The following is a 15,325-nucleotide window of genomic DNA, read 5'->3' on the forward strand; positions in this document are numbered from 1 at the left end:
AAAACAAAGATAAACCTAACACGCCTTGCCTGGCTGTACTTACAAGTTTGAAATATGAGAGACTTGTTCAGAAAGATTTGGAGAGCCTGGATTGATGTCTGGTCCCTCTTAGTCCCAAGAGCGAACTCCCCCCAAAACAAAGAGCACAAACAAAAGCCTTCCCCCCCACCAAGATTTGAAAGTATCTTGTCCCCTTATTGGTCCTTTGGGTCAGGTGTCCGCCAGGTTACCTGAGCTTCTTAACCCTTTACAGGTAAACCGATTTTGGAGTCTCTGGCCAGGAGGGATTTTATAGTATTGTACACAGGAGGGCTGTTACCCTTCCCTTTATAGTTATGACAGCTGCTAATCCTACATTTTCCCAGTCCGCTTTCAAAAGCTTTTTATGCCAGCTCCAAGCTAATAGTATCTTGTCTGGTTGCATAGAGTCATGTAGCAATGCACTTGGGCCTCATCAGCTAGAAGAAACTAACTCAAAATATGGACACGGCTATCTAGCTTAGGTTGTTTAAGGCAAAATTTTCACTAATGGCTACGGAGTTTCGGTGCTCAGTTCAGCACCCTTTGGGGGCTCCGTTTATTTTAGGGATACTGGGCACCCACAAGTCCATGGAGTCAATGGTAACTGAAGGTGCTCGACAGCTTTGAACACAAGGCCCCACAGGCCTCTAACTGGGGCACCCAGAATTACTAGCCACTGCTGGAAATGCTGGGCCTTAATGTCTTGACCTGGGGTGAACTTCGTGACAACTTTATTGTTGGGAAGGGCCAGATCAGCCAAAGCAAAACTCTTTGTGGAAATGTATTGCTTTGGATGAAAGTTCCATTGGGAAGGTTTCTCTGGTCCAGGATGGAATTTAGGCCCTAGTGAGTGAGTGTGTGTGTGTGTGTGTGTGTGTGTGTGATGACGACGACCAGGGTATAGAGTCAGTCTCTTTGAATCTGGCCCAGTGAATATTTAATTATTTATACAAAATGGAACCGCTACAATGGGAGAGACTGAGAGAGAGAAGGGACACGCACCTTGTACCCAGATCCCAGGGGAGTGCCCTCACTCCTGGGCTGTTGGCTAGTCTGGAGTGAGTCGCTTACTCTCTTTTTGCAGAAGACTTTGACCTGTCTAGTTCTTGTTCTGATGCAGAACCAAAACAAATGTCAAAACCTCGAGTTGTTTCGTGAAATAGAACTCTTGTTTTCCAGCCAACCCTAGTGGTTGTACGTATTGCCTTGTTTGAGGGGGTAGGAGGGAAATTTCATACAGTTGTACAGTCTACTTCTTGAGGAGATAAAGACTCTCCTCCAGCACAGACGGGTTGGAACTGGGGCTTCTTTCACTATGGGGACTGTCTCCATACAAAGACGAGGTACCTGGTTAGTCCTGTCTCATGGTGTAGCTCTGGATGGCAGTTTGGAAGTAAGCAGCCGTGTTGCGTTCTGGATGGAAAAATATCAGATAACACTTGGGACCAAAGTAACCCATGGAGATCCCAAGCAAATTGATTACCACGCCCATGGCATCGCAGATGGTCACCAGCACAGCACTGTACACAGACATGACCAGGAAAATGGCAATCCCGGAAACGGAATAGCAGGTCATGCACAGTGTGATGTACTTGGCTTCGTTGTAGTTCTTGGGAAGCTCCTTGCCCATGTAGGAAAAATAAAAGCACAGAATAGAGAGACATGTTTCTAGGCTGCTGTTCATTAACAAGGCCAACTTGTAGCTCTTGTTGCATTGCAGCACTACTAGAGAGGGGTCGTCCTTCAGATCTACCAGAACTGGAGCAGGAGGGTTGATGATAATGTTGGTCACAATGATGGCGACTTTCAGAGCTAAAATTACGGTTATAAAAACGTACTGGCCGTTGTACTTCGTCCAGTAGCTGTAGGCTTTGGGCAGCCGGGCAGCCATCTTGAAAATGCTGATGATCTGGAAGGACCTGACGGTGATGCAGGAGATGCACACGGTGAAGCAGAGGCTGAACACTGTTTGACGGCACTTGCACTTGAACTCTGTCGGGATTCCTACGTACATGGGGACGTTGAGGAAACCGATGATCAGAGACACCAGCATGAGGAAGCACATCCTGCCTCCTGCGGACTTCACCACAGGGGTTTGCGAATGAATGGCAAATGTGACAGATATGACTAGAGTGGCTATGAGGCCCAGCACCGAGAATAGCAGCAACACCACTGAAGTGCCTTCTTGCCATTCCAGATATTTCACAAGCCTTGGATAGCACTCTTGACTTCTGGCACTGGACCACTGGTGAGCTGGACAAGGCTGGCAGTTGTACGGGTCTGCAAAACAAAACGTGGTGTTTCTGAAAGACCCTAGCAAGGGCTGTCTTGTCTGTAAATAGTCAATATGTCTGGTAAGAGCATAACTGATGGGAGCGATGCTAAAGGTTTTGCACCCATACTAGCTCAGGCTGCTGTCTTGTCAGCTCTCACTAGCTAAGCAGGGTCAGACCTGGTCAATTCTGGGTTGGGAGACCTCCATGGGAACCCCAAAGTAGTGGTGGTTGTACAGTAGCTAAAACTCTTCTTTCTGATTAACATGTGAACCAGTGCCGTAAGCTTGGTCTTAGGGGTACACTGTGCTGTAGGAGGTGAAGTCATTCAAATGCGAGGTAAAGCCACTAACGGTCCTTAGTGATCCCATGGGTTTGTTTTGGTTCATTTTTCTTTGCGAGTGTAGGGATTTTAACCCTAGTGTCTTGGCTAAATTCCAATCTGGGTAATTGCATTCTACATCCCAAAATTCCCCCTAAACTTGAAGTTGGAGTCAGCGTTCCTTTTCCCTTCCTGCTGGAGTAGTTTTGTTGTGCACCGTTACCCTATTGTGTTCCACCCTAGAAGTGACTGCACTTCAACGGTGGCCACATTTCCTCAGAGTACATAGTTTGTCAAGCTTCTTGGAATCCTTCAGGATAAATGGTGCTATGCAAATTTAAGATATAAATAACACCTAAGGTCTTCTATTTGAGGATCTCACATGACATTGCAAACATTAATTTAAGCTTCCCAGCTCCCCGATAAGGTAGGGTGTTATGAAATCCATTTTACAGATGCAGAAACTGAGCCACAGCGAGGCCATGTAACTTGCCTACCGTCAAGTGGTGAATCACTGTTAGAAGTGACAATGGAAGTCAGGTCTTCTGACTCTTCATCCCGTTTTCTAACTACACCTCTACCCCCATGCCAGCTCCCGCTCCCTACACACACACACACACACCACACACAGAGAATCTGAATCCGTGAGAGGAAGCGTGACCTTGTGGGGATTATTACTACAGTAATGGAGATCTCGGCCGAGACTGGGGCCCCATTGTGCCAGCTAATATAAAAACACATAGTGAGGGGCAGTGCCTGCCCAAAAGAGTTTACAATCCCAATGAAAAAAACAAAAGAAGGATTTATTATCCCATATTATAGGTATGGGACTGACTCCCAGAGAGAACTAAGTGACTTGCCCAAGGGCACACCGGAAATGTGGCAAGGCCAGGAACTGAAACCAACTCTTCTGGGTAGGAGATTCATTCCTTTCATAGATTCTCGGACCAGATGGGACCATTAGATAATCTAGTCTGACCTCCTGCATAATGCAGGCCAGAGAGTCTCACTCAGCTACCCCTATCTAGAGCCCATTAACTTAACTATAGGCCTTCTGCAGGGAACAAGCACTGTCGGATTGATATGAAAACAAGGTGCATTTAGGCTTGTACGTTGCATTTTCCTTACCATTGTTGTTGAGGAAAGTCCCTGCTTCACAGTCGATACACTTAAAACAGCAGCTGCTAACGCTTATGGGCTTCCTCCGCTGCCCATACTCACACTCCTGGGAACAGACTGAAATGGGGACCTGGGTAAAAGGGAATTGGAGGAAAACAATGACGATCTCATAGCAACTTCCAGGTGAGTCGGAAGAACTTGTAAATGTCCCATAATAGTTGGTATCCAATTCCAATTCAGCCACAGCATAGACAGGAAAGGGGATACACAGCTGGGGTAAAGCCAACCAAACAATATGCTTTACCTTTAAATAGGAAGCAGAGTTTAGACTGGGCCCCTCTTGGGATTCAGCCATCAGTTATGCGTACCTGCTCTAACTTTACCGGCAAGTTTACCATGTTCCAATGGCAAAGAGCCAGGGATTGATTTCTTGGGATGGCCATCAGCAAAACATTCCTAGGATCAATCTAACTACTGCATCACCTTTAAATAGAGAAGAGGGATGGGCATAGCCACAAAGGCAACACTCATCTGGGAATAACCTCACGAGCCACCGGATGTCGCTGTTGTACCAGACAAACAGCTGGAGGAACATTCTTCTGGCAGGGGGCAATTTAGAATATTAAAGCAAAGAGCCAGAGTTTCAGGCCTTGTGTGTTTATGCACAAGTCTGGCGCACACAGCCCATTCTGACCGCTTTTTTTGTCGCCTGTCATTTTGTTGCCCAAGTGATAGGATTTACGTGCTCGAATCCCATTTGTGTTTGTTACTATGGCACAATAATCCCTAGCTTCTATATAGCACTTTACATTCAAAGAGTTCAAAGCACTTGACAACGGAGGTCAGTATCATTCTCTCTGTTTTACAGATTGGGAAACTGAGGCACAAAGCGGGGAAGTGACTTGGCTGAGATCACCCAGCATGCCAGTGGCAAATAGAACCCAGGTCTAGCTCTGTACTCTATCCACTAAGTTCTACTGCCTTGGGTTTTGCTCATGTAGTTCCATGACTTTCCCACATGTGTGATAATGGGTGGAGGGAACTTGCCGTGTTGTTTGGGGTGTGCCAGGAGATGTTCTGGGTGGTGATCAGCAGCTTCTGGTTCTTTGTGCTGTAGGAGGCGATTTTCTGAAAAGGGTGGTTGGGTTGGTCCCACTTCCACTGGATGATCTCGAAGCTGTTTGGAGTGTCGCCTTTCTCTCTGAAATTGATCCTCTTGTCGAGCAGAGAGAAGTCCACGCGCTTCACCTCTGGCACTAGCTGCAAATGGAGAAGGATGAGATGAACAGTGCACGCGTCCTGCTAGGCACTGAAGTTAGAGATTGGGGTCACTTCCTGAACGTCTGGTTCTGCTCGGAAAAGAGACGTTGCCTCAGGAGCAGCCCATGGGTTTTTTACTTGGTAATTCCAGGTCAAATGCTCTCGGTCAGCAGAAATTTTCTTCTAAGAGCCAACATGGCAAACTCACCCTTGGATCAGAAAGTCAAACTGGGCTCTTCTGGCTCACATATCCCCAAAGATTCTGCACCTGGGACTCGATCAACCAGGCTGATGCATGAGTCAGAAGAGAAGCCAGCTCGCTCCCTTGAACTATGTTGGCTTTGCAAGAGATCTAAAACCCCTGAGGGCCAGACCCTGCCACCCATGTTCATGCTGAGCAGTATCTTGCATCCCATTGATCACAATGGGACTGCTGGTTGAGTAAGGGGAGAGAGTGGCAGATTCTGCCATCCTCGCCCTGGGCTGTGGGATGTGGATCTGACTCTCTGAAGACCCTGGAGCAGGTCTGTTGAGTAAGATGTTGCCGTTTTGACACCCACTTAGCAGAACAGAACTGCGCTCCAAAAGGTGCTGCAGGAAGTGGTTGTGGGAAATGCCGTAATGTTGCTGTTCCTGTGAGTCAATGCGGACCCCTGCCACACACGCCCAGTGCGGTGTTTGTGTGAGGTGGGCACTGTTCTCACAGAGATCCCGTCCTTTGGATGGGGGGCCAAAATTAGACTAGGGTAAGGGCATGTACACCTGCATAGAGGTGGGCTCTCTGCCCTAGCGTGAGTTTGGGACTCGGTACCTGCTGTCATTCTGCAAAAGTTCCTTTGACCAATTGAGCTGGATGCAGGCGCGATCTATCTGTCCCTGCTAAGCAAGGAGTCTGTGCTTCTGGGACAACCACATGGAACTGGGGGCAAGCTATTCTGCAACATGGACAGTTGTCATCTGACCCATCTGATGCAGACCACCAAGCAGCCATCAGAGACTAACACCTTTCTGTTCCTAGCCACATGGACTGGAGGGAAAAGGCTCTACAGCACTCTCCCAATGCCCCAAGCCATGTGGTCCCGCACCCTTAAAACGCGGCTCGGATTTCTCAATGTGAGCATGTAGCCAACCTGCCAGGGGTAAACCATCCGCTTGTGGCATCCTGTGGTATTGCAGCCTAGCAGCCTGTGCAAAGCGTGAGCCACGATGTAGACAGAAGAGTAGACGCTGAAGTCTGTGCGCTCCCCTTGGGCCCTCATAGTCTGGTCTGCGTCTCGGGCAGCTCCGAGGCACTGGTCGCACGCTTGATTGCACGTAGTTTGGTTACTCGCCTGCCCATTGTCTTCTTTTGCCAGGCTGACCCTGAAATCATCAAAACCAGGAATGGAGAATTCTTTTGCTGCCACCCCCAGGATGGTGCCCACCCTCCAGAGGTCAGTGATGTTGTACAAGGTGGGCTCAATGGCCCAGGCTTCGGCGGCAATCCACACCAAATCCGTGACATTCTGGCGGACAACTTCTTGGAAGAAGAACGGTAGCGTCATCTCCAAGGACAGGACGATGACCACGTTAGCCGTACTGTGGATGACCTTGCTGACGATGGCCTTGATCTTTCCCTGCAACTCTAGTGGGAGCAGCTGGCTGCTGCGGGGAACCGGGATGACGTCCTGCATTGCCACGCAGATCCCGGTAGCCCTGGCCCACAGGAGCTTCAGGTTCTGCCGCCCGTAATCATCGTCGCTGTACAGAACGTTGATCCAGTTCCACTGGAACTCCTTCAGCAGGAGCAGCATGGCCACGATCTGCTGCTCCATGCTGGAAATGGCGCGGAAGGCACTGGGAAAGCGTTCGCGGTCGTTCAGCTCATTAGTGGTTGCCCTGTAGGAGATCTAGGGGCAGGGAGGAACAGGGAAGGGACAAAGTGAATATACAGACATGACTTACTCCTGGTACAACAGCTTTGGACTTGTACAGGGTGTATTGACTTAGGGATTGGTTTTCTCTGGAGTGCAGACTTAATGCTGTCATAATGCACAAATTAGGGGCTGGTCTAACTACAGAAATGGAGCGTGTCTGAGATCCAGAAAGCCAGGAGATGCCCAAGTGAGAAGTCCAGCAGCAGCACTCCGCACATCTGGTGTGATTTATGTATAAAGTGACCAGATTATCCCAATGAAAATATGGGATGCCTGTTGCTTGCCACCCAATGGGGAGCATGTGACACAGGGAGGGTTGAGTGTGCTGAAGCTACAGGGGGCTGATTCACTTCAAACCAAAGCGCAGGGGATATGTTCATGAAATCGTTAGTGAGGCAAGCCCTGGAAGGTTTGTCCAGCCCTAATATGGGCACCAACGTACCTGTGGAATGAAGAAAAGACTCAATACGTGGGCCACTATAACAGCTGCTTGTGAAGAGTCTGGGCCAATAACAGCCAGCACCCGGGGCTGGTAGTGTGTATAGTTATTTTGCAGCTGCACCACAGAGTGCTCGTTGGCGAGGAAATACAAGATGGGGTGGATGGAGTTGGTGAAATAACAGACGTCGACCATCTCGTAGCCTAGGGAGACACCAGGCAGCAGAGTACTGGAATTGTTGATCTGCTCCACTGCGAACCTCATGGCCCGGAGGTGGCTGTAGCTTGCTATCTTCAGCTTGTACCTAGGAGGAACGTAAAGCGATGAGCGATGGGTGCAGGAACCCATCCAGTGAGAGAACGCGGCTGGCTTTGGGCTTATGCAGCGAGTCTCAAAGAGGATGCCCTCCCTTAGTGTTGCATAACACTGCAGGCTGAGGACCCTGGGCCCAACTCTGTAAGGTGCTGAGAACGCATAACTCCCACTAGCTTCAGGATTGGGCCCCAAATTCTACCCTGAATATAGCGCTCCTATAGGAGTCAATGGGAGCCAGGTGGGTAACAGGCCATCATTATGGGAAGCAGCGTGGTCTGTTGGACAGAGCACTGGAGTGAGACTCGGGGGACCGGGATTCTTTTCCAAGCTCTGCCACTGACCTGCTGGGTGACCTTGGCCAAGTCAGTTCCCTTCTCCATACCTCAGTTTCCCATTTGTAACACGGGGATAATGACATCACTTTGTAAAGCGCTGTGGGATCTACTGATGAAAAGTTCTATATAAGAGTTAGGGTTTGTTGTTATCAGGGTTTGAACCCCAACCCCTCAGCACAGGCCTCTACCAGTTGAACTACAGGAGTAACTTCCTTAGTTAGTGTAGTAGGCTGTTATCCTCTAGCGGTCCAGCCACCAGTGGGGAGATGTGACACACACTCTGCTAGTTTCTTATGCTTGCCACTAAAGGCAGGATTATAACAGTGTTTTCCTCCACCATCTGGGCCAAGATTATCTTCTGGTTAAGATCACGTGACTGGAAGCCAGGCCTTTAGATTTCTAGAGTGAGCCCTGCTGCTGACTTTGAGCACTTCACCTCTCTGGGCTTCATCCCACCCCCTGCCAAAATGGGTGTCATTGCAGGATCATGAAGCTTAATTCATGCTTGGGAAGGGCTTTGAGATCTTTGGATGAAATGCATTATGCAATGTGAATGAAATTCAGCCCTAAACAGGACCTACCCTGTTTCCCCGAAAATAAGACAGTGTCTTATATTAATTTTTGCTCCCAAAGATGCGCTAGGTCTTATTTTCAGGGGATGTCTTATTTTTCAGAAATTAAAAATGCCTTATTATCGGTGGATGCCTTATTATCGGGGAGGTCTTATTATCGGGGGGATGCCTTATATTACAACGAGAGGCAAAACTGTAAGTAGGCCTTATTTTCGGAGGATGTCTTATTTTCGGGGAAACAGGGTATGTACCACTTATAATATATGGAGATAGGTATATATCTCATAGAACTGGAAGGGACCTTGCACGGTCATCAAGTCCAGCCCCCTGCCTTCACTAGCAGGACCAGTTTTTTTGCCCCAGATCCCTAAATGGCCCCCCTCAAGGATTGAACTCATCACCCTGGGTTTAACAGGCCAATGCTCAAACCACATCCCTCCGCCCTAAGCCCCACTGGGGTGGTGCACAGCCCTTGTGCTTGCATTTCACCCCATAAGCCTAAGTGCAAAGTGTTCTGATTGGCTCTGGCTGGCTGCAAAGGGGGTACATGCTGTCCCCATCCAAGAAGTGGCACAGCTTGTGTGCTCCTGCTGCATCTTGCGGAGCTCTGGGGAAGCATTGTGAATATCCTTCCTGAGGCCGAGCGGCTCCCCACTGCCTCCAGCATGGAACCTGTGTGTGTATATATATCTCCTCAATATATGTTCCATTCTATATGCATCCGAAGAAGTGGGCTGTAGTCCACGAAAGCTTATGCTCTAATAAATTTGTTAGTCTCTAAGGTGCCACAAGTACTCCTGTTCTTCTTTTTGCGGATACAGACTAACACGGCTGCTACTCTGAAACCTGTGACTTAACAGTACAGTCTGGCCTGGTGTCCTGTCCTTCGTCAGGCAAAACTCCTCTTGAAGTCAGTTTGGTGGTGGGGAGGGCCCCCGTTTGGCCTGATGTGCCCGGGTAAAAGTTGGGAGGTGAGAGGAGAAATTGCACAGGCCTGAGCAAAGACCTTAGGAAGCGTCCCTTAGGAGTTCAGCTGTGCTGTGTGTCCCGGGGGCAAAAGTCCTGATGAACACCTTCAGGAGTGTCTGATTTGGGAATGCTGGCCATCAGCAGCAGGCAAGGTGCACACCTGAGTAGGCTGCCAGCTAAGGGTATGTCTACACTGCCACCGGAGGTATGATTGCAGCGTCAGTAGGGCATACCCGAGCTAGAGTTGATGTAGCCAGTGTAATCCACACACCTCCCGGGTGTGGTGCTTCGCCCCTCTAGTGGCACCGAGACCACTTAGAGATTAATGAGTCTGCTACAGCCTTAACTAAGAGCCATGTGTCTTTTAGCTCATACAGGAAAGGATCATTAATCTCTAAGTGGTCTTGGTGCCACTAGAGGGGACGGAGCACCACACCCGGGAGGTGTGTGGGTTACACTAGCCATCTGAATAAGTACCCAGGGTCCTGGGCAGGCTTGTACAGCCTCCGCTGAAACCCATGCTGCTGCAGCTTCACTGCTATGCCTAAAAACCTTTTGAGGGTCTAGGCCTAAGTGACTTGCCTCTGGTCACACAGGGAATCTGTGGCAGAGCAGAAGATTGAACGTTGGTCTCCTGACTTCCCATGAACCAGCCTTCTGCCCCTGTTCATTATGCTGGGTACTGGGTGTACCCATAGTACGCAAGAGACCCTGCCCTGAAGAACGCACAATTTAAATAGACAAGACAGACCATGACTGGGATTCGAAGCAGAGGCAGAGGGAGACAAAGTGACGTACCCAAGGTCACACAGCAGGTCAGTGGCAGAGCCAGGCTTGGGCCTGAGGTCTCCTGGCTCCCAATCCAGTAGCCTGTCCACTGGCCCATGACGAGCAATCCCTCCTCCTGGGCAGACCCATTAGCCTGAATGGGTCTGCTTGGATGAGCAAGAACCATTTGTTTAAGGAGTGGGATGGAAAAGGGCTTGCACAGCGGGGCCGTGATAGACTAGCAAAGCATCACGAGAGATCCATTTCAACTGTTAAACAGCTGATCAGTTTTGTTTCATTTGACGCATCTGCGGTGACACCAGATATTTGAATAGAGATTGAGGGCCACCACTTTCAAACATGGGTGGTTAATTTTGGACACCTAATGGCCTCCTTATCGGATGGGCTGAGTTCCCCTAGCTCTCATTAAAGCCTGTGGGAGCTCATCGCTTCTGACAAGGGGGCTGCTGGTTTAGGTGCCTGTAGTCTAGCACTTAGGCGTGAAAGTTTTGGCTTAAATGGTTTGTCCCAGGTCACGCGCAGGAAGGCTGTGGCAGAGCGAGGAAAAGAACCCAGGTTTATGAGTCTAGGTGCCTCAGCCACAAAAGCCCTTCCTTCCTTCCCCCTTCACCAGGAACTAACCAAGGCTGGCTGCAGTGCGGCCCCAAACTCTTTCATCGCCCTCCCCAGCCCCGGCGACACCCGTTTCCTACTTACGCTTGACACGTGGGTACCGCCGAGTGGCTGAGATGGGAGCTGCTCATGGTTTCAGTGTGCAGTGAGAAAAGCCCCCCGAGGAGGTAATCCCCAGCCAGATGGAAATCAGAATACCGCGTCTCTGAGACTGCCATGGTCAGCAAGACGCTAACGCACATAGCGATCACCCCTGTGCTCCTCATGGTTCTATGGTGACTTCATAACCAGCTGCTGAGAGGCGCCCAGAGTAGGTTTCTTGCCCGGGCTCTGGCAGTCGCTGGGTCTGGTGCTCGTTTTCACAAATTTCTGCTGATTTATTTACATACATTTCAGGGGCCAGCCCGGAAGGATTTGTGTGTGTTTACATTTTTCATGGACTATTGCATTGCCATGGGCAGTTAAAGCCAGCAAGGGCCGTGCATCAGACGGGACACTCCTTGCTTGGAAGAGGAAATGCCTGTTAGAAGGCAATTATTGTAATGCTGATGTTTGTTAAGGAACTGCTCTGCTGTGCATTGCCAGCGCTCTGCAGAAATCTATCAGGCCCTCATCGAGTGGGAGGCAGCGTAGCCTAATTGATAGGGTTACTGGCCTGGAGATCTGGGTTCTGATCTTCGTTTAGCCACTGGCCTACTGTCTGAGCCTGGGCAAGTCTCTTTGCTTCCCTGTACATCTGTACAGGTTGAGACTTGGAAGACGGTGGCGTGTGTAGTCATTTTCCCTGCCCCTGTGTAATCAGTTTCCTCTATTTTAAAGAAATATATTTAGAATAGGAAAACATGTTTACAAAGCCCCAACAATTAACAGGGAGACTCAAGAGCAGGCATGGGATCCGAAGACGACATTTATTTATTTAGGGTCCACATTTACAGTACCATCTAGTGATTTTGGGGTGTCTTAAAGCCTGGGCATCACAATCAGAGGCACTGTTTAAAGAGGGCTGATTTTCAGAAAGTGCTGAGTGCTAGCCTCTCGAGAATCTTAAAGGTGGCTACATTTGGGGCACCCAGAATCACTAGCTTGGGCTGAGTTGTGATGGTATCACTTTAAATATGGCTATTGGCAGAGGGGGGTTGTTTCTCCTGTAACACCTGCAGGTGGGTCTCCTTGAAAATTAGCTTCATGCAGGACCCTTGGCTTGATGCAGGACCCTGTGTGCGCTCAGGATATCGTACCCTAAACACAAGCTGATATTGAGCACTGATGGCTGAGGAGGTCAACCGCAGTTCTTCAAAGCCGCTCTTGTGAGCAATGGCTGAGATGTTTCTTGGCAGAAAAAGTCATTTTGATTAAATCAGATTTTTTTCCCCACGATCATTTCAGTTTTAACATAATTTCATTTTGGAAAAAAATGTGGGGGGGACGACGACGAAAATGTCAAAATGTAGTTTCATCCCAATTTTTTTCCCCCCCAATATCTTGAAATGTTTTGCAGGACAAACTATCTGTTTTCTGATCCAGGTGACTTCTGGGTGCTGTTGTAATACAACCAATAAGTAGAAGCCCTTACTCCAAACCCCTGTGTAAGGGGACAGTTGGCCACTGACTAAAATTTAGTTGGGTGGGGGGGTTGGTTGGCTAGCTCCCAGTACCAAAACAAAGGGGAGGGGTCGATGGGAAATCAGGACCCTGAGACGGGCAGTCCCCAGGGGCAATGGGGAGAGGCCAACGCTCCAGGCCAGCCTGATTGACAAAGCAGGCAGGCTAATGAGAGAGTCAAGAGGCCAGGGGTCCCATCCTCCACGTGTGAGCTGGAACTGCCTGGCCGGGGCCGAGCTAAGGAGAGAGCAGGAGACGGAGCAGAGCTGCGCCCGCGCCAGCCTGAGCCAGAGAAGTAGCCCAGGGAGTTGCCCTGGAGGCAGAGTGACAGCAGTGCAGAGTGGGGCTGGAGCAGCAAGGGGTAGGGTGACCAGATGTCCCGATAGTCAGGGCTTTGTCTTATGTAGGCGCCTATTATCCCCTGCCCTGATTTTTCACACTTGCTATCTGGTCACTCTAGCAAGGGGGGACCCCGGGCAGTGGGCCCAGCTCAAGGAGATGCCCCCGGCCAACATGGCTTGCAGGCCAGATTTGTGGGGGGGTGGCTGATGCTGGGAAGAAGGGCCCCGCCACCTAGAACAGGGGAGGGCAAACTACGGCCCGTGGGATTGCCAGCCCCATGGCACAGCAGGGCTAAGGCAGGCTCCCTGCCTGGCCTGGCCCCGCGCCACTCCCGGAAGCGGCTGGTACCATGTCCCTGCGGCCCCTGGGGGAGGGGCAGGATGAAGGGCTCCATGTGCGGCCCTCGCCTGCAGGCACCGCCCCCCGCAGCTCCCATTGGTTGGGAATGGGGAACCGTGGCCAATGGGAGTTTCGGTGGTGGTATCCACAGGCGAGGACAGCACACGGTGGAGCCGCCTGTCCCACTCCACCCCCAGGAGCCACTGCTGGACATGCTGGCCACTTCCGGGAGCGGTGCGTGGCAAGGGCAGGCAGGGAACCTGCCTTAGCCCTGCTGCACGCCACTGCCACCCCGGAGCCTGCACACTGAACCCCTCCTGAACCCCAAACCCCTGCCCTGAGCCACCTCCCACATTCCGCACCCCCTGCCTGAGCTCCCTGCCGCATCCCTCCTGCACCCCACCCTCCTGCCATGAGCTCCCTCCTGCACCCTGCACCCCTCCTGCATCCCAACCCCTTGCCCTGAGCCCCCTCCCACACTCTGCACCCCCTCCTGCACCCCTGCCCTGAGCTCCCTGCCGCATCCCTCCTGCACCCCACCCTCCTGCCATGAGCTCCCTCCTGCACCCCTCCTGCACCCCAACCCCTTGCCCTGAGCCCCCTCCCACACTCTGCACCCCCTCCTGCACCCCTGCCCTGAGCTCCCTGCCGCATCCTTCCTGCACCCCAACCTCTTGCCATGGGCTCCTTCCTGCACCCCAACCCCTTGCCCTGAGCCCCCTCCCACACATTGCACCCCCTCCTGTACCCCCTCCTGCACCCCTGCCCTGAGCGCCTGCCACATCCCAACCCCTTGCCCTGAACCCCATCCTGCACACCGCACCCCCTCCCACACCCTGCACTCCCTCCCACACCCTAACCTCCTGCCCCAGCCCTACATTCATGGCCCTGCATACAACTGCATACAATTTCCCCAGATGTGGCCCTCGGGCCAAAAAGTTTGCCCACACCTGACCTAGAACCTGAAGGCATGTGTCCAAGCAAGTGTCCGACCCGCAGCATCCTTGCAGCACATCCAGGGCCTGAGAAGGCCTGGGACATGTGAGGGACAGACTGAACTTCCCTTATGTTCCAGAGACGGCTGGTTATGATGTCCCCGTGCCGCAGAGCGGGGTGACGAGTTTTCCTTTAACCTTTTCCTTTTTTTTCCTTATGTTTTTTTAATTGGTTGCTGTTTAATAAATTGTATTTGCTTTGAACCGTATGCCATGATCAGTGGGTCAGGGAAGTGTCCAGAGCACCCTGGAGTGGGGGACACCCTAGCCCCTGTCCTAAGTGACCATGACAAGGTGGGGAGTCGAGCCTCCAGGAATCCTGGGCCCAGCCTTGCCAGGGTTACAAGGTCTCTGCCACCCACCCAGGAGAGTGGAAGGGGAAGGTCCTTGTGGTCAGGCGGGCCTCCGGGTAAAGGAAGTGGGAGCGAGGACTCAGATCTTTTCGTTAGCCCATTTCACCGGGGCAGTGTATAAACCAGGAAAGTCCCCCACAATAGCAGGACCATTCCCCTGCTTAAACCTGTACCACACAGGCCCAAACCCTGCCCTCTTTCCCCCTGAATAGGAAAACGTGAAACTAAGGCAAACACAAAATTGCATGGTTTGAAGGCAGAATGCTTTTTAACACCCTTGTTTTTAGCCAACTTTTTAAAAACTTGCTTTAGGTTTTTTGTTCTGTGCACAGATGTAGTCCTGGGCCATGACTGGAGTTCCTAGACACTATGATAAGACAATAATAATAAAATGAAAGCCCTCAGCCTAAACTGACCCTTTCCTTTTTACCCATTGCGTGCAAAGCACCAGTGCCTTCACCATGGAAATGTATTCGTAGCTCACATTTGCATCGGATTTTGTTTGTGTGCATGTTAAACAGGACCATGAGCTGGTAAAATTTGTTCTTGAAGTCAAAGGCTGGGAATAGACTAAATGTAGGGAACATCCATAAGAGGTAGGTTGTTGTTTGCAGATAGTGACATGAGGACATATAAGCAGTTGTGTTTTAAAGCCTACATTTTCAGGGCAGCCATAACCAGGCCTTCCTTTTCTTGCGTGCTGCATTGTGCTTGCAGTTTGGAGAGGCAGCACAGTCTGCTTAATAGGCTAC

General features: G+C 50.7%; 1 protein-coding gene across 1 annotated transcript; it reads right to left on the bottom strand.

The window, feature by feature from the left end:
* Positions 1-1,284: 1,284 nt before the first annotated feature.
* Positions 1,285-11,208, bottom strand: TAS1R2 (taste 1 receptor member 2). Its single transcript, XM_054009530.1, has 7 exons — positions 11,027-11,208; positions 7,354-7,654; positions 6,126-6,884; positions 4,783-4,995; positions 3,745-3,865; positions 2,455-2,457; positions 1,285-2,301 (listed from the first exon to the last, which is right to left on the bottom strand). Exons 1-7 carry the CDS (start codon positions 11,206-11,208, stop codon positions 1,373-1,375), a joined length of 2,508 nt encoding a protein of 835 aa, XP_053865505.1. The 3' UTR covers positions 1,285-1,372.
* Between the last annotated feature and the right edge of the window lie 4,117 nt (positions 11,209-15,325).

This window comes from Malaclemys terrapin, chromosome 19 (genome assembly GCF_027887155.1).
Source record: "Malaclemys terrapin pileata isolate rMalTer1 chromosome 19, rMalTer1.hap1, whole genome shotgun sequence".
NCBI lineage: Eukaryota > Metazoa > Chordata > Testudines > Emydidae > Malaclemys > Malaclemys terrapin.

Coding starts and splice junctions, on each gene's coding strand:
- TAS1R2 (XM_054009530.1), bottom strand. CDS start 11,208: ATGAGGAGCACAGGGGTGATCGCTATGTGCGTTAGCGTCTTGCTGACC. Junction 4,996..6,125: donor GGATGGTTTACCCCTGGCAG/GTTGGCTACATG, acceptor CTCCATTTGCAG/CTAGTGCCAGAGGTGAAGCG. Junction 3,866..4,782: donor GGCACACCCCAAACAACACG/GCAAGTTCCCTC, acceptor CCTTTTACCCAG/GTCCCCATTTCAGTCTGTTC.